Source organism: Sander vitreus, chromosome 16 (assembly GCF_031162955.1).
Source record: "Sander vitreus isolate 19-12246 chromosome 16, sanVit1, whole genome shotgun sequence".
In the NCBI taxonomy this organism is placed as follows: Eukaryota; Metazoa; Chordata; class Actinopteri; order Perciformes; family Percidae; genus Sander; species Sander vitreus.
The window spans coordinates 15569233-15594982 of NC_135870.1; the positions used below are offsets into that span (position 1 = coordinate 15569233).

General features: G+C 38.2%; 1 protein-coding gene across 2 annotated transcripts; it reads left to right on the forward strand.

The window, feature by feature from the left end:
* The first annotated feature begins 1809 nt into the window (after positions 1-1809).
* Positions 1810-14729, forward strand: LOC144531364 (cytosolic purine 5'-nucleotidase-like). Of its 2 annotated transcripts, none has more exons than XM_078271456.1 (18): positions 1810-1974; positions 3060-3133; positions 3316-3433; positions 3864-3959; positions 4852-4943; positions 5146-5203; positions 5325-5418; positions 5527-5580; positions 8158-8241; positions 8325-8360; positions 8446-8553; positions 8642-8708; positions 9995-10165; positions 10260-10311; positions 10617-10677; positions 11270-11446; positions 11552-11642; positions 11748-14729. In XM_078271456.1, the coding sequence occupies exons 1-17, from the start codon at positions 1913-1915 to the stop codon at positions 11639-11641; spliced, it is 1494 nt and encodes a 497-aa protein (XP_078127582.1). In that variant the 5' UTR covers positions 1810-1912; the 3' UTR covers position 11642; positions 11748-14729. The 2 variants fall into 2 exon arrangements, with proteins under 2 accessions (XP_078127582.1, XP_078127583.1); XM_078271457.1 differs by having other exon boundaries at positions 1954-1974; positions 3060-3129.
* Positions 14730-25750: the final 11021 nt, after the last annotated feature.

Genomic DNA, 25750 nt, shown 5'->3' on the forward strand with positions numbered 1-25750 from the left:
AGTGGCTTTGCTGTCTTTTATGACTTGTCTATGGGATTTCTTTTTTTGCAAAAATAATCTAACCGTTGGTTTTCATTGTGACATTATTTGTGTGTGTTTCTGTTTTGTGTTTGTTTGTTCTTATTTTAGTGGTGAACTTTGACTTTGAACTTGGACAGACGACCCTATGCTCATCCTTGTCCTTGGTTATCAGTGGGGTCTGCATGTTTAACCTCTGGTTAAACAAAAAGAGATCAGAACATCCAGTATCCAGCTGCAAAAACTTAACTTTACTGCATTATTTGACAGCTGTCTGTGCTACTTTACAGGTCCATATTTTACTAACTGTTATCATAGAATACCGGTACGTTATTATAGATTAAACTTCCCAACAGTATTGATTTATACACCGTTACATTAGTTATTATAATCCATGATTATAATACATAATAATCTAACAATGACAGGAGTGTACCTACCTGTCCAATACTGCATAAAGTGCTGCTGGTTAGTAATGTCATTTTATTGTATGATGCAAATACAAGTCCCAGCCCACAAGAGCTTACAGTATAGGATACTGTGGAAGAAAAAGTTCTCTCAGGTCCAATTCAGTGGCTGGTTCAGATGAGTTTTATTCACTGTGCAGTGGAGAAAGATGCTCACAAGCAGCTGTAGGATTCTCTCTCTGACCAGAATGAGTTTCTAGCCAGGGTTGTATACAAGGTTACAGGAAACAACAGAATAAACAAAAGCTGAGAAAAAATTCAACTCACAAGTCTGTCTGAGTAGATTTGCATACACTCAATACGGTCTGATTCAACTAATCAAAAGTGCTTTAAACAAAGGGTCTCACTCACAGTGATCAAGCACATGCTTTGTTTTAACACTAAACTAAAGCAAAGGCAGACATACTTAATGAAATCAAGGGACACTAAAAGTTATTGATCAGGTAAAACAATAGGAACTTAATAATCAGTCAACAGAAAAGACGATAGCAGGATAAAATGAGACTAAAACTGTTAGGTGATTCATTTTCTTCTACAACACCAAATATTCTGTTGCAGAGCAACAACAGTTGTCAGAAAAGACTGTAACGTCTTACATAACACATTACACTGCAAACAAAGAACTTTGTCTCCTCTCCAAGGTGTTACAAATAAAATCTGTCACAGAAAAGGTTCCCTTCCATAACACAACTACATCTTGTATAATTTAAGAAGAACTCATCATACATGAAGATGTACAAAGTGAAGGCTTTAAATCACATAATAAAACATAAAATACTCTTTCATCTCCCTTAAATCATAAAATATTTTACACACACACACACTCACACACTCACACACACACACAGTATTTAAGGATTGTACTTTTGATACTTTAGGCCTACATGTTGCTGACAATAGGCTCAACAGGGCTCTGTATGCCTACTTGTGCAGTGCAGCTTTAGGGGAAACTAAAGGCAAATGAATTGTTCAAATATCTGAAATGTTTTGCTTTGATGAACACAGTTTAGCTGTTACGTAACGGCGGGACAGACATCATCGGGAAACTCCTAGCTATTACGCAGGCGTGCAGCCCCGGCACATGTGTGCGCCCCTGATAACACAATCTACATGTTTAAAGCTAAATGTCTTGCAGGACGAGTGCGTGGCAAATGCAAAAGGCGAGAGGCAGGACGCGCGTGTCCCGCAGCTGTTTACATCACCAACTAGTAGAAAGTCACAGGGTGGAGTTTCAGCCTGCGTACGAAATAGAGAAAAACACTTATATGCACGCCTACAAAATTTGTGCAAATGTGGTCATTTAAATGCCTCTCCAATGATGACTGTCTGCGAAAAGTGCCGAGTAGCAGACCGCAGGACAGTTGCATATAGGCCCAACTCACAGGAGTTGGACATTAGCCATCTTCGTTGAAAGTTTGAAGGAAGCAATGGACACAGATCCCAACACCTCCTCTGATGAGCCCAGGGTGAAACGAGGCTTTGACCAAATGTGAGTTCATTTGATTTATGGTAACAGCAATGATGTCATTGCTATTACCCTACTTCTACTACACAACTGTACTCTGAACAGCACTAATGCTTTTCAACTCATAATTACATAGTCAACATAACAGAATACTTTGTGAAGTTTTCGTAATTATTTTCATAGAAAAAATACTTTTTGTAGTACTGTTTTTGTAATGTCTGTGTCTCATTGGTGACAACACCAGATCTGGAAAAGTCCCTGTATTTATTTCTACATCATTAACAAGTCATTATAATTAGGCTATTAGGCTACATGTTTTAAAAAAAACAAATGCTTTCTGACTCTCCTCACCTGCTTCTATCGTCTGAAGGTTTGCGCCCCATCATTACTAAATATTTGAATCAGCACATACTGAAACCAGTAGCTGCCCCTCTGCGCTCCTGTACCAGAAACACTTGCTCCCTGCCAGTTTTTATGTGCTGGATTGATCTCAGGAAAAGATCCTCAATAGCTCAGCAGCAACACACTTACAAAACAAGAGCTTACAGGTAAATTATTTACAGCAACCCTATATGAATGAACTGTCGGGGAGGGTTGAGACTGGGCCATCCAGACTGGAGGTGCTGCAGATAGGCCTCTCTCTCTGTCAAGCTGTCACTGATAAAGAGGAGCATCTAGTGACACAGGAAACCATGTACTGTACAGTTACACCGGTCAACACGACAGTCTGTTAAAAAAATACATCCTGGAACCTTTTGTTTGTAATTTGCAGCAATTGGAATCAGTGGTGAAGATAGTTAAGGGTAATGATACAATCTCCATATAAAAGAGCCATGAAAGCAACCATGAGGAAACCTAATAATGTCACAGGAAAGCAACAAATCTTGACTCCAAATCAAAAGGTCTCTTCACTTTAGATGATGACTTCCCCTCAGGCCCACATGAACAGAAACTCTGGGTAGAACTGATGCAAACAAGAACTGCAACATACCTTAAGAAACCTCATCAGTCAAATCCACCACAGACATGGGTTGTGCAATGAACCCACAATAACACCTCCGAGGCCTTGTGCTGTCAGACTTCAGCTGTGTTATTGTGTTTGATCACAGGGTGTTCGCCAACAGAAGTCTGACACTGGAGAACATCAAATGCTATGGATTTGACATGGACTACACGATGGCAAGTATGTTACCGAAAAACCTTTGTGTTTGGAACATGTTGTGTCACCATGAGAAGGTTCTAAATCTAAACTCTGTCGTATTGAATTCTTTATTCTGGTTTTAGGACTTTCTCTTAAAAACTTGCAACATAATATTTACCGGCTTTATGCTAATGGTGCTTGTGTTTGTGTGTTTGCGTTTGCAGTGTATAAGTCTCCTGACTACGAGAGCCTGGGCTTTGAACTGATAAGAGACAGAATGGTGTCTGTTGGATACCCTCATGAGCTTCTACGCTACACATACGACCCCAGCTTCCCCACACGGTTAGTTTTAAATCTACCTCTGTAATTGAGAAGTTATGCAACAATGAAGTCATCAATTTATCTGATGTACTTCAGAAACTAATGTTTTATTTTGAAATTTTAAGGATGAACCACTTGAAATTAACCATCATGTTTTCAGTGGGGCTCCGTACATATGAATTAATAAACATTTCAATCAAAATAAAAACTAACAAACATGACATCACCTTTTTAGGTTTTAGGAAATTGTGATGGGTTATTTTCACTATTTCTGACATTCCACCGATCAAGCAATCAATTAATTATAATAAAATGATCAGTAAATGAATCAATATTCTGGTAGCTGCAGTCCTGAAATAAACAGTTGCCTCCTTTATATCTGCTTCAACTGCCAGTTCATGTCATGTCTTCATAACCTCCTTCACACCTTTTCTTTTTTCCCCACCATCAGCGGTTTAGTGATCGACACCACATACGGGAACCTTCTGAAGATAGATTCAAATGGGAATATTTTGGTTTGCAGTCATGGCTTCTGCTTCCTCAAAGGGTAAAGTCAAAATCTTTACAAAATTCAGTACAGAAATGTTGCCACATACTCTGTTTTGTTGGTAAATCACTGACATATCTACCTGTTTAATCCATAAAACCCATTCTAAAAAGTAATAAGAAATAAAAGAAAGTTGACATCATTAGTCCAAAGACATAGACAGATTGGGTGAATTAGAAATCAGGGTGTTGACCTGTTGCTCAGTGCATGCTGGGATAGGCTACAGTCTCTGCAAGCCTACCATGATAAGTAGTATAAAAATCAACAGATAGAGAAGCACTCATACAAATTAAACAAAGATCAATTTAAAACACAACTAAAAAGGCATTTACTATTTGGATCTTTTACTTTTGTACTTTCAGTACATTTTGGTCCTTATACTTTTACCTAAGTGAAATGTTTTATTCTTTTACTTGTAGTGGAGATTTTTTATAGTGTTGCTACTATTACGTAGAAGAGTAAATTATCTGAATACTTCTTTCACCATTGGTTATGTATTTCAAGAAGAAAATCGGAAGTTTGAGTTTTAACATACAGGTTAAACCAACAGTAAAAGGGATATATTTCTGCATTTTTACATTATTTTTGCTGTGACTGGGAAAACCCAGTTGAATTAAAACCTGTTTTTGGATGCTACTCTTAGTTATTTATTGACACAAACTGCTAATAATGACTGCAGCATGATGGTCAGCTGAGATGAGCTTTCATGAGATTTCACTTGTTTTCTGGTACAAACCACAGCAGCAGATACACATAAGTATAATCTAATTTGTTTTGTTTTTAATAGATTATCACAAGATTTCACATAGTTTGTTTCATTTCAGTCAGTTAGCCTGCATTTGTGTATTTGTGATAGTTTTTATTTTACCCGTGTTATGTTTGTGTTCCACAGAAAAGACATTAACAACTACTACCCCAACAAGTTCATTCAAAGAGACGACACCGACCGTTTCTACATTCTAAACACTCTCTTCAATCTTTCAGGTATAAAATGCACCTATAGAAATGTTGAATTTCACAGTTATATTAATAATTTATGGGTAATTCTGTTTACTACCCCAAACTCCTGAGGATTTAAAATAAATTCCTTGTCTGCATTTCATACTCATTTAAAAAAGGAAGTTGATATATGATATGAGCAACTTAAAACTGAACTAACTGACCTGTGTTTCCATGCAACCTGCAGAGACTTACCTCTACACCTGCCTTGTAGACTTCTTTACTAGATGCACCAGATACACAAAGTGAGTGGACTCGTTTTATTACTATCGTATACGTTTGACTGTTCTCTCTGCGATTATAAATGAACCAGGGAATTCTTTGTCAAACTTTACCACTCTTAGTCTGCTGCTAAATTTCTTCCAGCCTCCTGAAAGGTTTCCAGCACGGCGACTTGTTAATGTCCTACAGAAGCATGTTCCAGGATGTTAGAGATGCAATGGACTTTATTCACGACACGGTGAATTAAATTAGCAAATCTCAAGATGTATAATGTACAATGGGACACATTGGCATGGCAAATCACACTTTGTCTCTAACGGTTATACTGTATCCGTTTGCTGTATAGGGAACCCTGAAGGAACGAACTATCAAGAATTTGGATAAATACGTGATCAAAGATGTGAGTAAACTGACAAGATTAGAATGACAATCAGCTGTAATGGCCAAGTATGTGTGAACACATACACGGATTTTGACTCTAGTTGTTTGTTGCTCTCAATGTACATATAAATAGACATTCAGCTAAAACCAAGGACAACAAAGCTGATCAAAGGTAAACAAATATGTGCCTATTCTGTACTGTAGTCGTCAGATTCATCTACACTAAGAAAATTCAAGGTAGTTTAACTTGGAAATGCAAGTTCACCTGCTGCCTTGAAAATCGAAGTTCACTCAACTTGAAGACTGCCTTTGTTTCAACTTAGAAATTAAAGTTAATGAGGTTGATGTAACTACAGTGTTCTAGTTTTGTTAAAGTTGTTCTTTTCATTGATTTAACTTTTTATTACTTGGTTTAACTTCATACTTTAAGTTAAAACAAATCATTTATTTTCTTTAATAATGCAAGAAACCTTCCCTGCCTAGTATAACAGACATACTTTCCTGCTTTATTACAACTCACAGTTTCAAGTTAAAACAACATAACCACATTTATAGCGGAGTTAACATGGGCGTTTGGGTGCAGCCACCCCAGGGCTCCGTACAAAATAGGGACCCCTCTAAAGCCGCTGATCTTGCATCACTTGACACAAAATGGCCCCAAGTGAAGTGACACGCCACAGCTTAACAGCTGAAGGAAGCCTATTACTGCTTAAAGTTTAGTGCTGCAATACTCCAGCTCTTCTTATCAAACGTAACAGTCACTTAACTCATGGTTACAAATGTAAACCAGCACAACAATGACAATTACCAGGCAACAAAACACTACATTCTAAGCAGACACGTTTAATGAACGGAATTCATAAAGTTACATGGGCGGAGCTAAACGTTTGACTTTTGAAAAGTACTTTCCATTTCAATTTGAGAAGAGTGAAATGCCAAATTCACAGTTCATAAGCCGTTAACAGGTACTCCCTCCACCGGTGGCACTAGTGCTTTCTTGTTTGCCACAACACGTGTTATATTTTAGTTGAAATTTGAATAGGCTACATCACTTATCTGCGGTGTATAATTAATTTATTGTGTCCATGCTTTAACATGCTTTTCAACTGATAACTTAACTTACATACCCAAGTTCAATCAACACATGCATATCTGACAAAAAATTTAAATAGTCAACCCAATGAATAAATGCAAGTTTAACTTTCAAAAACTCATAAAGTTGAGTTCAAAATCCACAACTTGTGTAAGCTCGTTCAGTTAAAAATAAGAAATAAGTGGACATAACTAGATGGGTCTGCACTTTTTTACAGTGTACCGACCCTTATAGAGCTGGCTCAGGTTTGCCTTGGACCAGCTCTTAGTTATGCTGTTATAGTTTTAGACTGCCGGGGGACTTCCTTTGATACACCTCTCTCTTTACATCTGTGTGCATCTATGTCCCAGAAATGTTTGTTGCTAATTTAGCTCTGGGAAGCTTATTCCCCGGAGTTTTTTCGCTCCGCAGTTTTCCTTGGATTAGGGTGGCACCTAAATCATGGTTGCAGCTGTCGCCATGGTCCTGCTCCACGCCCTGCTATGCTCTGCTACACCATGCTATGCCCTGCAGTGCCCTGCTACGCACTGCTACGTCCTGCTATGCCCTGCAGTACCCTGCTATGCCATGAACTACTACAACTACTATTTCCAGTCATAGTTCCATTATCTTTATTGTGACTATAATTGCTACTGTTCATCAGACCCCCAACCGGCACCATCAGACACCACCTACCAAGAGCCTGGGTCTGTCCGAGGTTTCTCCCTAAAAGGAAGTTTTCCTCACCACTGTCGCACTAAATGCTGGCTCTTGGGGGAATTACTGAATTGTTGGGTCTTTGTAAATTATAGAGTGTGGTCTAGACCTACTCTATCTGTAAAGTGTCTTGAGATAACTCTTGTTATGATTTGATACTATAAATAAAATTTAATTGAATATTACAGTATTTACACTGTGTATACAGCGATGCTTATATTTCTATTGATAGTGATGATATTGAAATGTTACAGTGAGTGAACAGTGAGTATTTAAACTATGAAATATATAATTTATTGGTAAAGTGGATGCTTGGTGTTATAGGGTTATTGCACAGGGATTTTCCTAGCACTATGGACGGTGTTAAGTGTTCACCATAGTGACAGCCTGCGGGAAGTGTCTGGTCATTTTGGCATACAATGTTCTGTAATGCCTACCAGACGGAAGAGATTGGAACAGATTGTGTCTAGGTTGTGAATGCTCTGCAATGATGTTACCTACACGTTTCCTGACTCTGGCGATGTATAGGTCCTGGATGGAGGGCAGGTTGTCACCAATGATTTTTCCTCTGTCCTGATTGTCCGCTGTAGTCTGTTCTTGTCCTGTTTGGTGGCTGATCCAAACTACATTTGGCCGTGCAGAGAACAGACAGGATTATTGCAGAGTAAAATTGTATCAGCTGCTCCTGAGGCAGTTTGAACTTCCTGAGCTAGCGCAGGAAGTTCATCCCCTGCTGGGCCTTTTTCCTGATAGTGTCTATGTTGGAAAATTGTTGAAATAGTAAACAAATGAATGTGTTCTTTACAGTCAAATCTCCCTGTACTCTTGACTCGGCTTAAAGTGGTGGCCAAGGTCTTCCTCGCCACCAACAGTAATTACAGTTACACTAAGGTGAGCCTCCAAACATATAGTGACTAAACACTAATTAAATGAACTGGAGACTTTTAAAATGTTTTTTCTCCTTTCTCATTAAGGCCATTATGAAATACCTGCTTGAAAATAATGCTAAGGTCAGACAATTTTAACTCTGCTTTGAATATTCAGAAAATGTCCATTTAATTGAATCATGTGAATAAACATTACTTTGGTTTCTAGCCTGGAAGTCCAAAACAGTCCTGGCGCTCCTTCTTCGACCTCATCGTTGTGGACACCAGAAAGCCGCTGTTCTTTGGAGAGGGGACTGTGCTGAGACAAGTGGACACGGTATGAAAAAGTCTCTCATACTGAAGATTTACATGTTAGTGTTTGAACCAAAGCAGGTTTCAATAATATGTTGTATTTTGGGACACAGGACACAGGAAAGCTTCGGATTGGGACGTACACAGGTGACCTCCAACATGGAACCGTTTACTCCGGAGGTGAGATTCATTTGTGTTTTTATTTATTCATTGTTTTGTTTTTGTTTTTTTAGAAAATGTCACATAAAATATACCGAATTAATAAATAAGAACAGAGGTTTGGACACAGGTTTAGGAGCCGTGTCATGTCTCATTACTACTATGATTAAGGTACGTGGAAGAGGATTCCTCTCTTTGTTGGTTGTGTACAGTTTGGAGAAGTGTGGGTGAAAATTTGGGTAAATCCAACACTGAGTAAACGAGGGACAAGTGACAGAGGGCTGATGAACAGGTGGAACACATCAGGGCAGGGCAGACAATCACAGAGGTGGGAAAACAAGGCAGAAAGTAAAAGAAGACAAGACGCAGGAGAAACAGCCACTACAAAGTAAAACAGGAAACAGAAGCATGAAACATGCACATGGATAGAACAAGGAAAAACAGAGAACACAGAAAGAACACGGGTAATACACAACTATGAACAAATAACAGGGAAACATACACACAGGGATTGAATAGACAACATAAAACAGGAAACTAAATGACATGACAGTGGGAAGTTTTCTGTTTAATTTAATGTACTGTATATGCTGGGTTTGGTCAATTTTTTGTGGTGCGGATTTGTTTTAGTTTCTAATTTGTAAAGCACCCAGTAACATTTTTTTTTAAAAGTGCTATATGGAGAAAGTTTAAGTTTTATTATTTTATATTAAGTAATGAAATCTCAAAAACTTCACAAATTCAAATATAAAATTCAAGTGTCCGAGTTTTCCACTCGCTCATGGGAATTTTTCCACGGCAGCCCACATGTTAGAGTTTAAAAATGTTCAAGATATAACATTTAACTGGATTCTTTTGGCCTGAATAGAAGATTTAGATCCAAAAATGAATCAAATTATTCCGAACAACTTAAATATATATTCTTTTATAATGTTTTCTTTAGTTTCTAGACGCTTTCATTTTCTGTCTGAGTTTCTTAACCCTAAAAAAGAAAATAATTTAGTTGTGTGTGCAAACTTGAAATGACCTTCTGGAAATGTCAAAGGTGGAATTCAAATATATGAAGATGGTTTTTAAAGTAAAATATTTCAATGCTATACCTTCAGTGGTTCAATATTAAATAGGTTCACTAGTGGTTCAATTTCAAAGTTAGGTATTCAGTTGCTTATAAAAGTGTAATTATTGTGGCCTTTCTGTGCTTCCATATGTATGTGTGTTTTTCTGTGTGCATGTGATATGGATGCATGGTTATAAGTGAATCCCTCTTCCATGTTATCGTATGTAATAATTTGAATAAATGTTTGCAGGATCTTCAGACATCATCTGTGATCTGCTGGATGTCAAAGGTAAAGACATCCTCTACGTTGGCGACCACATTTTTGGCGACATTCTCAAGTCTAAAAAACGTCAGGGCTGGAAGACTTTTCTGGTCGTACCGGAGCTCAACAAAGAGCTCAAAGTGTGGGACCAGAAGAAAAGTAAGAGCAAATAGACAACAGTGTTGTTGTTGTTGTTGTTGTTGTTGTTGCATTGTGGTCATTTCAAAGTCTTGATGCCTTTCTTGATTTGCAGGTCTGTTTGAGGAGCTGAAACGTCTTGACGTCTTCTTAGCTGAAATTTACAAGTGAGTTCTTCTGTACTTGTTAATTAACACTTGTTGAATGTTTATGAAGTTTATAAACACTAATAAATGATACATTTGTCATGAGTTCACATGGAATTGATGAATACATTATGATCTGTTACTTCATCATCTTCATTTATACCCTAAAAAAATTATTGTATTATAATTTAGAACATGATTACATCATTAGTAAAGGCATTAGTTAAGTATAACTTTAGTAATTCATAATTTGTAAATCATTATTATTATTATTATTATTATTATTATTATTATTATTCATTGTTTTCTGTGTTGGTCGTCTGAAGGCACCTGGACAGCGGCAGTTCCGAGTGTCCTGACATCGATGCCGTTCAGACAAGAATGAAGGTCAGCTCTACGTATCAAAACACAACTTTATTTTCAATTCTTCAAGTTTATAGGTAGTTATAAATGGACGCATCATGTTGCCGAAGAAGACGCTGTTTTAACTACATTGGATGTCCTAAAGATGTTTCTTTTTGCTCCTGGGAACATTTAACACACAGCTTTACTGTCATTAGAAATATTCAAGCACATCAAGACATCACTACGATGAAGGTTAAGTTTGGTTGTTCATTCAAATTCTCCCTCCCTCCCTTTATATTGACAGCCCAAATCAATGCATCGAGAACTTTGCTTACAGCAGTTGACACATGAAATATTGTGTTGTTAACTAGGAAGCTCTTGTTTTAATGCCAATTCTTTTTTTTTCTTTTTTTTTCTTTTTTACAGTGCACTAGATTAAGAATTTCAAAAAAGTTCTTCAATTCTTCAAAAACCAAAGAATCCTACACACTGTCCATCTCTTTAATGCTCATCTAGACCAGAATAATCATTTAAAAACCAAAAGCAGGATGTCTATAAGCAGTTGTGTTTCCGATGTTTTATTACACTCTGTCCAGGTTTTTCTGCTAATGTAGTCTGTTGTTTGTGCTTGCAGGTGCTGACCTACAGAATGGACATGTCTTATGGCCAGATGGGCAGCCTCCTGCGCAGCGGCGCCAGGCAGACACTGTTTGCCAGCCAGCTGATGCGTTATGCAGATCTATACTCCTCCACCTGCATGAACCTGCTGCACTACCCCTTTAATTATCTCTTCATGGCTCCCCCAGTCCTGGTCAGCTCTCACCCATACATACTGCACAGAAAACAAATCGCTGTTCTTTCATAGTTCATCATGACGCCCATTCTTCATCTCACTTTCACTCATGAACTCTTTCAGATGCCCCATGAAGCGTTATCTCAAAACTCGGCTGACATTGCCTCAGAGCTCACTGTCACCAACAATATTGTCACGATAAACAGAAACTAAGGTTGTTGTTCTTATTATGATGCAGTAATATAATCCTACTTGATATGAACTGAATTCAGTTAATAGTTCATTAACATTTCTCTCTCTTGCTCTCTCTCTCTGGCAGTGCTGAAGACAGCTGACCGAGAGGTTTCAGAAGAAGAACATGTGAAGATGCTCCTGAATAATCTTCTGGACACCGATGAAGGTGACTGTTTGCACCTGTGCTTGTATAAAGGGTGACGTGCCTCCTTTACAAAAAAAAACGAACTTATTGCGCCACCTAGTGGATATGAAGTGCTATGCCATGCAGCTAGACTTTAGGATTCAAAGCAAAAGCAGACTCAGGATTACTGTGTTGTTACATGTAGTGGTGAATGTGCACTTTTGTTCTGAGGTTTGTGTAATGGTATTTAAGAAGTAACTTTATTTATTTGTTGTTTCTGCAACCTCTGGTGAATCATTTCATACATTATTCATAGTATTTGTTCTCATTGTTCACAATTTAACAACTTTAACTAAACATTATGGTGTAATATGGCATTAGAGGATCTCAGCTAATATTGAAGAACATGCTCACATAATCATTTGCATTGTGTCAGGGGCTCCTCTGTTTGTTTTGTAGAAAGTAGTTACAATGAAAACTGTTTCCAGTGAAGTATGTGGCTTATCCAGAGTAACCAGGACACTGTATCTGGAAAGAGACAATGCTGAGTTTTTCAAATGTAATTTTTCAGCACCACAAAAATCATGTCTCTCCTTTTAAATAAGGAGAAGGCAGAAATCTCAGGGACAGGTCATGCAAAACCTGGGCAAATAAAACAAGAACTAGAACATTTAAAGTTTTCCTTCTGTGCTACATCTGTTGTCCACTGGATGGCAGTGAATCACCTCTGCAACAGACTCAGGTCAGATCAATGTGTGTGAAGGTGTGTTCACTGGCTGAATACTGCAAACAAGTAAAAAATGTTATCTGATAAAACAATGATCCATCTCTATATCTCAGATAACATGAATCACTGGGTTTACAATAAAATAGTAGAATATGTGTTCTAAAACTTAAACAGTAGCTCATTGACTGCTGCATGATTTTGTGTTTCCCCTAATTTCTTATTTTGCTAGTCATAGCAGAAACACACACACCTGTGTAGTAATATTGTACACACTGTATCTCCCTCTTGTTCTCTCCTTGGCTCTGACAGTCCTGCTCCCTCGAGAGCTGAACCTTTATCAAGAGAGAGCTGAGAGGAATTTGTTGTCACACACACACACACACACACACACACACACACACACACACACACACACATATTCTCTCTCTCTCTTCCTTGCTGCATGAAATCAGTGCTCACATGTGATCTTTTATAAGAAGAAATTATACAGTGTTCTTGCAGGGTTGTGTGCACAGAATCTCTGTTTTCCTGCTGGGCTCCTGTACAGAGGAGCGTCTTCCCCACATTTCACTCTGCAGAAAGACTAATACAAATATAGTATCAGTCTCATATTTGATATTGATGTTGGCATAGCACACATCATGATAAAGGCTCCACCGATGTCAGGAAACTTAAACTTTGGCTTTAACTCATGGGAAGGAAAACATTTAAAAATGTAATAAGTGCTGAAATTGACCTATTGTGTTCACTAAAATGAAGTGTGGACTGTTCGAGCATCTATAAGGACATCTTGACACTATTCATATAACTGTGTGAGAATCTAACTATTATTCTTTAAAATTAAACATTAAAGGCAACTCCAAATTTGGAGCCACCCACTGCATTCATTGGCACCTCCCTCTCTCTCTCTCTCTCACACACACACACACACACACACACACACATAGATGTCCTAGATTATTTCATTTCGTCATGTTTTATATTCTCACCTGCTTTAATCTCTCCTAGCTACCATTTAATATGTTGTTTTTATTTGCTTCTCCACCACATGTTGTCACTATGTGTACATAAACTAACCTTAGTGTTCTCTGACATTTGATGTGTAATGAAACATAGTGATACTAGTTCCTATCCTTCATTTGATGCAGCGTTCTTTATTTAAACTTATTAACGTATAGATCCATCTTTGACTTTGTGCTACATCTCCTGTCCTTTGGATGGCATTAAGCTGCAGCACACTTGAATTAAAGAAACCTGAATGAGCAGCATGACAGCAGACTAACTGCTACCTATCTGTGTGGAGATAGGCATATAGACATAGGTATGTACTGAGGCATTATATGTTAATGCATCTCTTAAGGAACTAGATGTTTGTGAGAAGCTGTAGGAAACAGTAATATTTATTCTTCAAACAAGTCTTGCTTTGAGAGTTGTAAAACTTCTCCTGACAAACATACACACCTTTTCTCACTCTCTGATCCCTCTTTTCTCTCCTTGAGACAACATAATGCACTGTGAAATAAGAGCTGTCTTCTCACATATAGAGCGTATACCTGTACTGCAGAGGTGTGAAAAGTACCAGTTCCTCCGTGCTGTTGTTTAGAGTTTGACCCACATGTCCCTCTGCAGAAATATCGGCTTACTTTAAAATAATCCAGCACTCGATCACACCTTTGATAATGATATTAACATGGAGGTAGTGGAGGCTGATTGCACGGTGTTGTGGAACACAACTTCAATTTCATTATATCACATAACATGAGGAAACATTTTTGCAAAGGACATCAAGAGTGTAAATATTAACGTTCAGGAGGGAGAAACTGGGTGCTCCACCTCAAACATTTAAATCAGTAATGAGTGGCAATAAGTCTGTACAGCTTCATATTCTATCAAAATATGATTAGCATTTCATGTTTTTTTTTTTTTTTTTTACAATGCTATTCATTACATAACAGTATATGCTGTATCTGCTCTTTCAAACATGTTTTTAGCTGTGCCATTACATCATTACAATATTCTGTTACACTATTCTATTTTTTTTCTTCATATTTTCCCAAACTTTAATCGGAGTATTTGGTTTCTTTAAAAACTTTGTAATTTCCCCAGGAAGTGAAAATAAAGTTGTGCGTTTGAACAAAGCTTGGCTGCACATTATGAGTTTACATGACTTAATCAATGTATTATGAGGTAAAAAAATAAAGAATTATTGAGTGACATCAGTTTGTTGAATCAAAACTGATCTGTGAACAGTAAAGATGCACATTTTAAGCCTGTAGGCTGTGGTCAGGCCTGAGATTTCAATGTTTCAATTTAATAAGATATACTTACTTACTGTTTTCTAATTCTTTAATACAAAAGTCAGTCAGGCATAAAAATGTCAGATCTGCTATTTCAAGTCAAAATCAGATTTCTTTTTTTTTTTAACACATCTGATAGCCAATCAATTGATTTCTTTTAAACATTAAATTCTTTTTTAATTTGTTTTTCCAAGAAAGTAACTATGAGCAATTTAAAACGTATTTAATCATCTTTATTCAGAGAGAAGGCGTCAAAGCAAAATAACAAAAAAATGGCATATATAGCCTACATTCAAGTTTGTTTATTCCACATTACTATATCATGTTTGAATAACAGTTCAGCTTTTCTTTTCAGCAAATTCTCCAACAGGGATTTCATTTGTTTAAAAAAAAAAAATTCTTCATTAAGTACAATGTAATGAAAACACATCCGCTCATGAACAGCAGGCCCATTGACAACTTACAAAAGGACAGAAACAAAAACATTAGTTTCATGCGTAGCAGTTGGAGTATGTTGCGTTTTATGTATTTAATGAAATACAGATGTTGTTATCTCATCAGCTTGTATTCTCTCTAGTTTTATAAAGCTGCTCAAAAAAAGCACTGCTGACATGTTGGGTTTCAGTGCAGGATACTGCTCCATGCAGTCAGATAACTGCAGAAGCACCACCGTCCCCCATTCCACACATTCCAGGATTTCCCAGCAAGCATTGCAAGCAAGCCTAAACAAGTCACGTTCTTTACTCAGGGAGAATTTCACACAGTCAAGTGACTGAGGTCTCCTTTTTGCCTTCCCTTCAGTGTGCAATCACATAAATTCACTTTTACATCTGAGTAAAATTCAAAAGTACTTTTTGAATTTTGATGAGACTTTACAAACTGGCTTTAATACACCACAATCACTTTCCCCTGGAACATTGTTTTGCAATACATTTCCTTTTTTCTTTTTTCTAATAATGACTTGTGTCCTTCTGCTGCAGCTTGTAACAGCAAACTGGACTGTGGTTAAACATTTGCACCCGGAGGGGGTCTGCTGACAGTCATCAAAACAAACAAACCTCTTTACTCTCTTACTTTATGGTTCAAGTATGAGGCACACACAGGAGCAGTGACACCTAATCTCAACACAGGAAGAAAGAAAGACAGAAGAGAAGGCAAAACGCGAGGGGGAAGAGAGGGCCTTGCTCCCTACATTCCTCCCAAACCTCCCATCCCCCCATCGACCTGCTACCACTGAGGATGCTCAAAAACACACATCACCCCCCTTTTTTTTCCATCTGCTTATTTTACCATCAGCACCCTGATACACTGTTACAGTGTTTAGTGTGACGACAAAACAACACAGGTAAAGAAAAAAAACACAGGAGACTGAACTCCATTGAAAAAAACAAGTGGATTTAACAGAGAACTTGTTTACCATAAAATCTAGAAAACTTTAAAATCCAGTTCAGATAATGGAAACGTTTAAGGTATAAAAACGCATCAGGAATGTTTGTATGAGTATCTGTATTCTGTTATTATTCAAATTTGTCTTTATTGATTTGCTCTTCTAGTGGTCACTTTGAATAATTATCCACTTTTTTCATGAGCTGTGGCGTAAATTAAAAAAGGTGGGTAAACGATGACTTCCAATCAATGCACAATCACGCAAGATGGACAAAAATCGATGCTATAATTTTGGGAAAAAAAGCATTGGGTCATTTGTTTTTCTTCCTTTAAAATGCCTAAATGCACATCGGTTTGAATGTAGGTCATGAGTGCCTGTGTCAGCCTACAAATGTGTGTAAACTCTCTTCTGTAAATACAGAACTGGGTAAACAGCTCAGGAGGCTTCGCTCTGCACCAGCACCTGCTATCAGTCATCAGCTCCACTTCTACACAAACTTGTTTGAAATGAGCCCTTTACCACCAGTTTAGTATGAGCTGAGGCCAAATGCTATGACAATACTATTGCACTGCTAGAATGGATGGTACAGTAGTGCAACATTGTCAAAGCAGCTGACCTCAGCATGTGTCAGCACGTGGACAGCCATTCTTCACTGCCAAACTCAAAATACATATAAATAAGCAACAATGCGGTTTGTCTGACTGTTGGGCTTCTTCTAAAGCAGGAAAAAAGGCAGGTATTGAAATGTTCAAATTGTGCTGAAATTTGAATTTAGCTAATTTCTTTGATATTTAAGTAATAATAACTGTTAAGGGTGTGCTAAAAAGAAAATATGAATATGTAACTTTTTTTTATCTTTACGTATACAAAAGAAAGCACAGTAATAAAAGGGGAGAGTTTTTGTATGATACTAATCAGAGACATAGTTGCTCACAAACACAGACCCATAATCACATTTAAGGACACCCTCATAGCTCCATTAAGAGTTAAGACAGTAAAGGAAGGTGTGTGTGTCTCTGTTTCATCAGCCAATGCCCTTTTAATATTGCACTGCTCATCTCAATGTCCAGTAGTGCAACAGAAAAAGGACAGTGGACAACAACATGGACACCATCAGACTCCACTGCACATATACCGACTCAACTAGCCCTTTTCTCCTAAAAATAAAAACACAGAAATTGCACTAATAAAAGAAATCACTAATTAGAAACGCATGTACTTTTATTTTGAAGAATCAAATCAAGAGTCGTTAGATCACAGAAGTACTCAAATCAAGCAAAAGTCAAACTGGATTTTTAAGTTTGCAAGCTTTTCTTCATTGCAGTTTTTACTGTAGAAAATCAGCCTATTAAGGTGACACTTGTTTAGCTTTTATTCTGCATTTGTGTGAGACGGATAGGATATAACAGTTAAACAATATAACTTTTCAGAGTAAACTTCCTAAATTAAGCAGCATTGGTTACTCTCTCCCTGAGAGAATGGGTATTTCCCAGCATGTGGGCCCATGCTATTCTCTCCAGTGAATGACATGCATTCTAATTTTGGGGGAGAAATGGGAGGTCGGAGACGAGGGGGAAGAAGAGAGAGACACACTCCCAAAGCTTTCAGAGAACTACACGCTGCAACCCTAAATACTTCAACTATCAAATACATTTTAATAATTTCAGTATAATTCTTCCCTCCGAATGATCGTTAAAAATAAACACAAGCAGACTCCGACGAAATAAAGCCATTGATTTCTTCAACAAAAAAAAAACTTATAAAAAGAAGTTGCATTTCTCATTTAAAGTGAAATTACTTAACAATAAACCGCAACAACGGCGAAAATAAGAAGCAAAGTAGGCTAGGTCGTGCAAGTTTGCACAAACAACGCGTTGCTACACGACATAGCCTACAGAATCTATAGGCTACCATTAAAGGAAAAATGACGCTCGAGAACACCATGTAGATTTCTCTGTCTAATCCATCTCATTATTCCTATAAAACACATCAAGGTGTTATTTGTTTTTTTTACCTGTTCTTGAAAGCTTTACGTTTTCTCCGCCATACATCTGTGAGAGGCCTATACGCCTCCTTCACGTTAGAAGCATTGGATCTGCTCTGCAAGCCATTCCTGCCAGCTCACAAGCCCACAGCACAATACTGACGACTTGTTAGATTGCACAACAGCCTATAGGCTGCACACACACAAACGCCAGCACCGTGAAAATGTCCCCCTCGGAGACCCATTACACTACGATAACAGCCCAATAAGGTGCAGGGCGCGTCTATCTGTCCACAAGGCGTTATATCGTGTCCTGATCAAGTTTTGGAGCGAGCTTCCAGATGCGCAGCGCGCGGGATTGACTCTTAACTCCTTTTGCCGTTTCCCTCCCTCAAGTCGCATAAATAAACCCCTCAATCTTCGCATCTAGACCTTTGCAACTTCCAAGTTTGCACTGAGCTCCTGACAATTTACGCAAAATCGGCTCCAACTCACAGTGGACACCCTCCCCCCTCCTCGCTCTCTGCACAACCACCTCCTCCTCTAAAATCACGAATAGTATCTAGCCAAGGGAGGGACAATCCGTTATAGGCAAAAAGAGAAGGGGGAAAAAAGTTGTCCATAAAACAAAGAAAAGCAACCTTCTCCACAAACCACTCTTCACGGTCCCCCGCTTTGTGGATTCACGCCGTCGTTCCTTGAAGGCTGCGAGCGACTAGAGATCAAATGTGCGGAGCTTGAAGAGTCAGAAAAAAATCGCAAGTCTTCCATGCACAAGCACACGGCCTCGCAGATCCGACTCCATCTTTGACTACTTGACATTCAGAGCCTGCCGGAGCAAATTCCTCGTTTGCATGCCTCCCACTGATTGGCCTCTTCTTGCGCTAGTCTTTGCTTTATGATGAGCCATTGGTTTGGTTTCGGCGTGTTCGACATTTCCAGCGCGCACAGGATTGGCTGCGCGCTGGGAAGCGTCACACCGTACAACGAATACCTGATTAACTGTGTCCCATTCACAAATTTCTCATCATCTCTCCCTCACGTATCCGATCACTAATTATTTTATTTGCTTTTTGGCGCAAAAACCTTTTGTGCAGTTACAAAGGGATTATAATTAGCCTTTAATTGGCCTCTGCTGGGACAGTAATGCTGCTCATTAGTTCAAATATGGACTAAACCCAGCTTATCTCCTCACACAGGCAGCGCGGATCAGGCTTACATATTTATCGAATTAAAAGAGTCAATTTTAATATGAACATATACATGCAGGCATACATTTGACGCTTAATTCCGATATATAGCCTATGTCTTTAATTGCGCATTATAAGCGAACTGTATGAAAATAATAATAAAAAATATGATATACGAAATACGAAAAATAGGAAATTGTTGCAAAAGTTGCACAATGATCCCAGTTTGAGTAAGAAGAACACGCAGAATGAGCATGTATGATATGGTTTGTGGGGGATCAATGGCTGGATCAGACCACACGGTGCTGGAGGCGGACCCAGTGGGCGCCTCGGCCCCTCGCGAAGCTTTGATTGACGCACAGAGAGGAGTAGCGGCCTGTGAAATTTGGCATTCCTGGCCAGAGGAGCTGAAATAATGGCATTATCCAGTGGGAGAGGGCCCACTTTTTACTCCCCTCACACCCACCCGAGTCCAGCCCACTCAGAAGGGATCTGATTGTGCAGCCAGTTGGCAAAAAAATGTTTGATGTAAGGCGGGGCATGATGGATCCGGTGAAGCTTTGGAACGGTGATGCCCCCTCTGCCTCCACAGAGAGACTCTCCTCAAACTGGACTCAAAGTGTCCTGTCAAAGTGTTTGACACTAAAGTGGAGTTTACCTTTGAAACAAAATACATTTTGTTTTTGGTCTAATTATATCTTTTGTTTTCATAACTGTTTCTGAAACTATTTCTACATAATTCCTTTGCTAACTCATTAACTAATGAAAGCAGACAGAAAGGAGATTCCTGCTTAAGTGCCTGAATAATAAGGTTATTTAACGAATCTGAACTACACACCATAATTACTTATAGACACTTATTATCATTATTAATCCTCACAGAGAAGCAAATAGCAGTTCACACTTAGGAAATGACTGAATCCATATTATGTGAAAATAAAAAGCTGTAGCTGTTTTGCACATTATATGAGATTCATTTCTGAGATCAAACAATTGCAAGAAGTATTTAAATAAATGAAATGATTTAGTATTGTGTTAAATATTAGAAATCTGCTTCTGCAGAGAATAAAACTGAATCATTATGCACTAGAAAATGATTTACAATTTCCTCATGAACCTTCAGAACCTTCAAAACCTATTTAAAAGACGAAGAAGTTTAATTACTGTAGTTGTTTTTCCTTTCACTGACACTTGTATGTTAATATCATTCCACAATAGAAAAGGAATCACAGGCAGCAGAACTATTTATAATATGAATAATGAATGTTTTGAAAGGACTGGTTGTTAATATGTTTTTGTGGCTTTAGAACAGAACAAACTCAATAAAAGTTCACTCACACATGTTGGTTGATCTACTCTGGTAAAGTCAAATAAAATGAAACTACTGGAGGATACTTTGAGATTTGACACCAGATTTGTGTAATTCAAATTTCAAATCAATTATATAGTTACACTTTTAAATAAAACATTATCCAATTTAAAAGAGAGAAAAAGGCCATAGGCCATTTCCTTTGTCTAATTCACAAATATCTTCAAATCGTTTTTTCATTGCTGTTGTTATCCAAATGTTTCTATGTATTTAAAGGTGTGTTAAACCTTGACATTCAGTTGTATGTTATTATTATTATTATTATTATTATTATTATTATTATTAAATGTATTGTTACTCATTCTTTGAATAAGGAAAATCACACTGCCACTAAATAACTAGCAATTAATTGATGGAAAAAACATAAACAAATGACTAATAATTCATTCTAAAATGTACCTGCACTCACAGAAATCCACTAAAACTATTTATTATGATTATGAACACGTTTCCTGATTTAAATGCAACATTTGGCTTATTTAAATGACGTTTCCCAAATGTCAAAAATATTACACAACTGTAACATTTTACAATCAAACAATGAATTAACACAGTCATTTCAAAGTAATGGAAATACATGTATTTTACTGTTGTTGAACATGCAACTTCTCCTGAAAACAGGCCTAATCTGAATAAAAGTGGCAGTGAAATAAGTGCTTTGTTAGCATACCTTGTGTATATTCCTGTAACATAAGGAACTCATGTTATCCCACTAGATTAACTCATTTCATTAGATGTATTTTAAAGAATTGTAATCATGAAGAAATCAAACAATTATGTTTTATAAGATTTTTTGTTTGTTGCAAATGTTCCTCTTTGGTTTGTTTTTTTGTATTTACAGAACGAAGACACCATCAGCTCAGATGTGTTTAAAAGGTTTAATCTACAGAAAAAATATAAAAGGAAAAAAAAACATAGAGTATTTTGAAATGTACCTTGTTGAGAGCAAATGAGATACACAGAGAAAAGACACAAACAAATGTCATGTTTTGGAGAATGTTTCTTCTGAAAATGAGCCTGAGGGGAAAGAGCCCCAAAGCTACACTCCCTGCAGAACTGCTGCCGGAGGTGTCATGGGGGTTGAGAAAAGCCTTTTAAACATGGGAGTTATTGTTCCCTCTGTTTCTTTCCAACCTCCCATCCTCCGAAAATGTACCTCCTTTCTTCCTCTGCCCTTTAACCTCTCCCAACCCCCATCCCTCCATCTCACGTCTCTCTCCACATTTCCCCTCCTTCCTCTCATCGACCAAAGACCAAACAACCGTGATGGATCGTCATTGATAATTTTCCCACCACAAAAAAGGTTAATGGAGAAGTTTTTTTTCGGGGGGTGGGAAGTGAGTTTTCTGCTTCATCTTTTTCATGAAGTAGTAGTAGACCCCACCTTGAGCACAGAGCCTCCGTGCACCCTGCCTCTCCAAAGAGGGCTCCCCTCCTCTCCTCCTCCTCCCTCTGCCTCCCTCTTGAAACAGACTCTATAGACTGCATGCATGACATTCCAGCTGTGTGGGTGGCACAGCCTTTTACAGCTTCTCCAACAGTACACAGGGCTCCTAAAGCACAACAGCAGAAGAACCTTCACCCATGATCCATCTTCAGATACACTTCTTCACTCAGGAGCTCGGGTGTGTTCTCCATCATCCATGATTTTAACCTGGGAAATGTTGATATTTTGTTTTTTTAAGGCCCAGAAGTTCACAGAGCAGGATGTGTAAAACAATAAGTCACTAAGCAACCTACATTTCTGTCCTTCTTTGCCTTTAACCCTGGAGATCCCATCGTACACAGTTTAGAAACATTCACTAGCTTCATACTTCATGAATTTCCCTAACTATAGGCTATATAAACCTGATGTTTGAACAGATGAATGTGCTACATTACTTCTGAAGACACCAGCTGTAAAACACTGTTAAATACAAAACATTTCCATAAGCTCTGTATGTGTTCAAAATCTGAAATACGTCTATTTGGATTTCTGTTATTGGAGTTTTATAACATTTTGTTCGTAAGAGGTCTAAGAGGGAGCTTAACCTCTCATAAGTAACATCCCTGTATAAGATGACAGGTTTATTTGGAGTGTGAATTACTTTTTGGCAAACAAAAGGCACATATGGGTTCATGCGTAGCTCAAATAACATGTAAAACATTAAATGTTTGATTATTCTGTGTAATAGCAATACTTTATGGTCATTTATGGCAAGGGTTACCACTTCAATACTTTCCTACATATTTGGTTTTAATGAGGTCAGAGGACGAGGAAAATAGGCTATTTTATGGGGGGAAAGTGGTTGAATTTACAGTTGTTATTATTATTATTATTATTATTATTATTATTATTATTATTACACATATACCACAATGGTGGGGTCTGTGTGGGACCCCAAACACTAAGGAAGTTAAGCTGATTTCAACAAAACACAAAGGTCTCTTTTACAAAACCAAGTTATGGAAATTTGAACCGTTCTGCTTTTAATCATGTGTTTTGTATACTGCTAAGATTACATTTTAATATGACTGCTCTATCCATATATTGATTACAAAATAACTTTTCCTGATGTTTCTAAAGATCCAAGTGGAGCTCCAGACAAGTAAGCAAAAAAGTAACATTTGGAATTGTAAATTTAGGAACCAGTGGTAAAAAAATGTTTTGCACATAATAACTTCTGTTTTCACACTTGTTAAAGTGTCAATTTTATTTAAATAACCCCTATTTAATGTTTGCCTTAAGGAGCGTTACTATCTGTAGTTTATGACTCCCTCTATCCTTAGTCCCTCTATTCAGTCAATGAAAACCTCCCCAAGAAACATTTGACTTCATATGTAACAGTGATCATTTCCTCATTATGTCTCCACTATATTCCTCCATCAACAGCGTTGGCTCAGCAAGCAAGCAAACTCCATTTCGTCTAAGTTACACACACTTCCACTCCACAATATCCTCCATTTAATCAATTAGTCATGATCCCACAGGATTATCACACAAGTTTTATGGAAGCTCCAAATCTGCTGGTGGGAGACATCAATTCTTAACCGCCGCCAATAAACAACAAACCTCAACCATAACTCACAGCTGCCTGGCGAGTGTACATCAAGCTTGTTTTTCTCCCTTTCCACTGGGTGAGTGCATGAGCAGAGTCCAAAAGATGAAAAAAAAACTCAACCCCATTAACTGAACTTCAGAGGAATTCCTCACTTTACATATGGAATGCACTTTAGGTCAAAGGGCAAAGGGCCAGAGGGGAATCCACCCGCGCCTAGGCAGGCAGGCCTTATTTAAACAAGCCTGGAATGCCTGGTTGGAAGAGAGGAGAAGAAGAAGAAGGGGAAGGAACCTCTCTGCCATTAACATGAGCAGGGGCCACCGCCAATAAATACCAGCACTCTTTAAATTACCTGCACTGGCTGACTTCATGTGCTACTGACTCTGAAATTTATTATGAGCTTCTCCTGGTTATATATTCACCAGTTAGACTGGGGATAGATGTCTGCCGCTCTGATGGGAGGTAAAAAAACACTGTATGTGTTGAATGTGTTGTGCAGGTACAGGATCCTGGAAGTGCAGTCCAACCCCCTACACACACTTTTCCTATTTTTCTTTCATGTAGCTTTACGTACTGTCTGACAGATTCATACATATGATATATTGGCTTGTTCCTGCTCTGTTTTCTATGGCTACACCGTTTCATCAAATTGAAATATTTGCAGCATTTTATACACATTTCCTCAAAGAAATTCCAGCCATATTTCTGCCATCATACAGACATGTTTGGTACATTTAGAAACTTTGGGATCTCCTCTAGAATTACTTTTTTAAACAATGTGTTTGAACAATGTTTGGCTGCACCGATTGAGTTTGAAATGACCTGTTTCAAACTCAATGGGATTACTGCTCCAATTGTTTATTTCAGTTTCAATGACTTAATATTAGAAAAATATTCTTCGAATTCATGCCATTAATTTGCAAAGCAAAAGAATCCCCTACATTCAAACCTGCAGTACTTGGCTAATTGAGGCTGCCCTATCACCTGCCCGTCTGTAATTTCAGGATCAACGGGAAAGGACCCTACGAGCACCTCTGAATACAAAACCCTGCATTCCATGCGTGGGCCAACCTCTTCGTTTTTAGGATCATCTCGCCAAAATTTTCTACAAATGACATGCTACAATCCCCATGGCTGTGGTGGAATTCTGTCCACTTCAGGGCCTCAAAGCTGCACAGGACTCGTTGGCCGGTCTGGCCAATAGGTGAAGAGGGGTGGACCCTGCCTGCCTTGACCTCACCGACCTTCCCCAACCCCCCCCACCAACCACCCACCCAGTGTCCTGCTCTTCATCCCCCCACCGTCCATTCCATCCATCCATCGAGTGAAGCAGCCAGTCAGTCAGTAGGTCAGGCTGTCCGTCTGTCTTTCAGTGTCTGTCAGCAACAAAAAGCACTACATATTGAAATTCACAAAGGGGAAACAAAAATCTGAAATAAGATCAGCACTCATTAAACTGGCTGTTCATGGGAGGCTAAATGGATTTGCTCAATGAGTGTAATCACATTTTCCAGAAAAGTGACATTTCTTAGGCTGTTCTTCATTCTTGACTCTGCTCAAGCACTTATGTCCTAAACTTGTCATTTGTCCACAGACCTGTTATCACTGAGCAGCTAAAGGGAATCAAACAGACAAAAGGATTTTTATCCGCTACAAACTCAGAGACAAGAACTCTGTATTTCTGGATGTTATTCCCATTCTGCAGCAGCCTTTCTACAAACTCTTGACTCAGCGTCTTTGGTCTGTCATTGAGGCAGCCATTTTCCCATGAAGGCTCACAAGATCTCTCACCGGTGCCCTGCAGGAACCAATTACCTTTCTTTGATTCATTTCATTTCAGTTGACTGCCTGATCTAGGAATGATTTCTTTCTTTTATTGTTCTGATTCTGCAACTTCTCATGTCTCAGGCTCGCTGTAGAAACATGAACTTTACACTGCTGTGGTTTGTCTGCATGTTACATTTAGCTG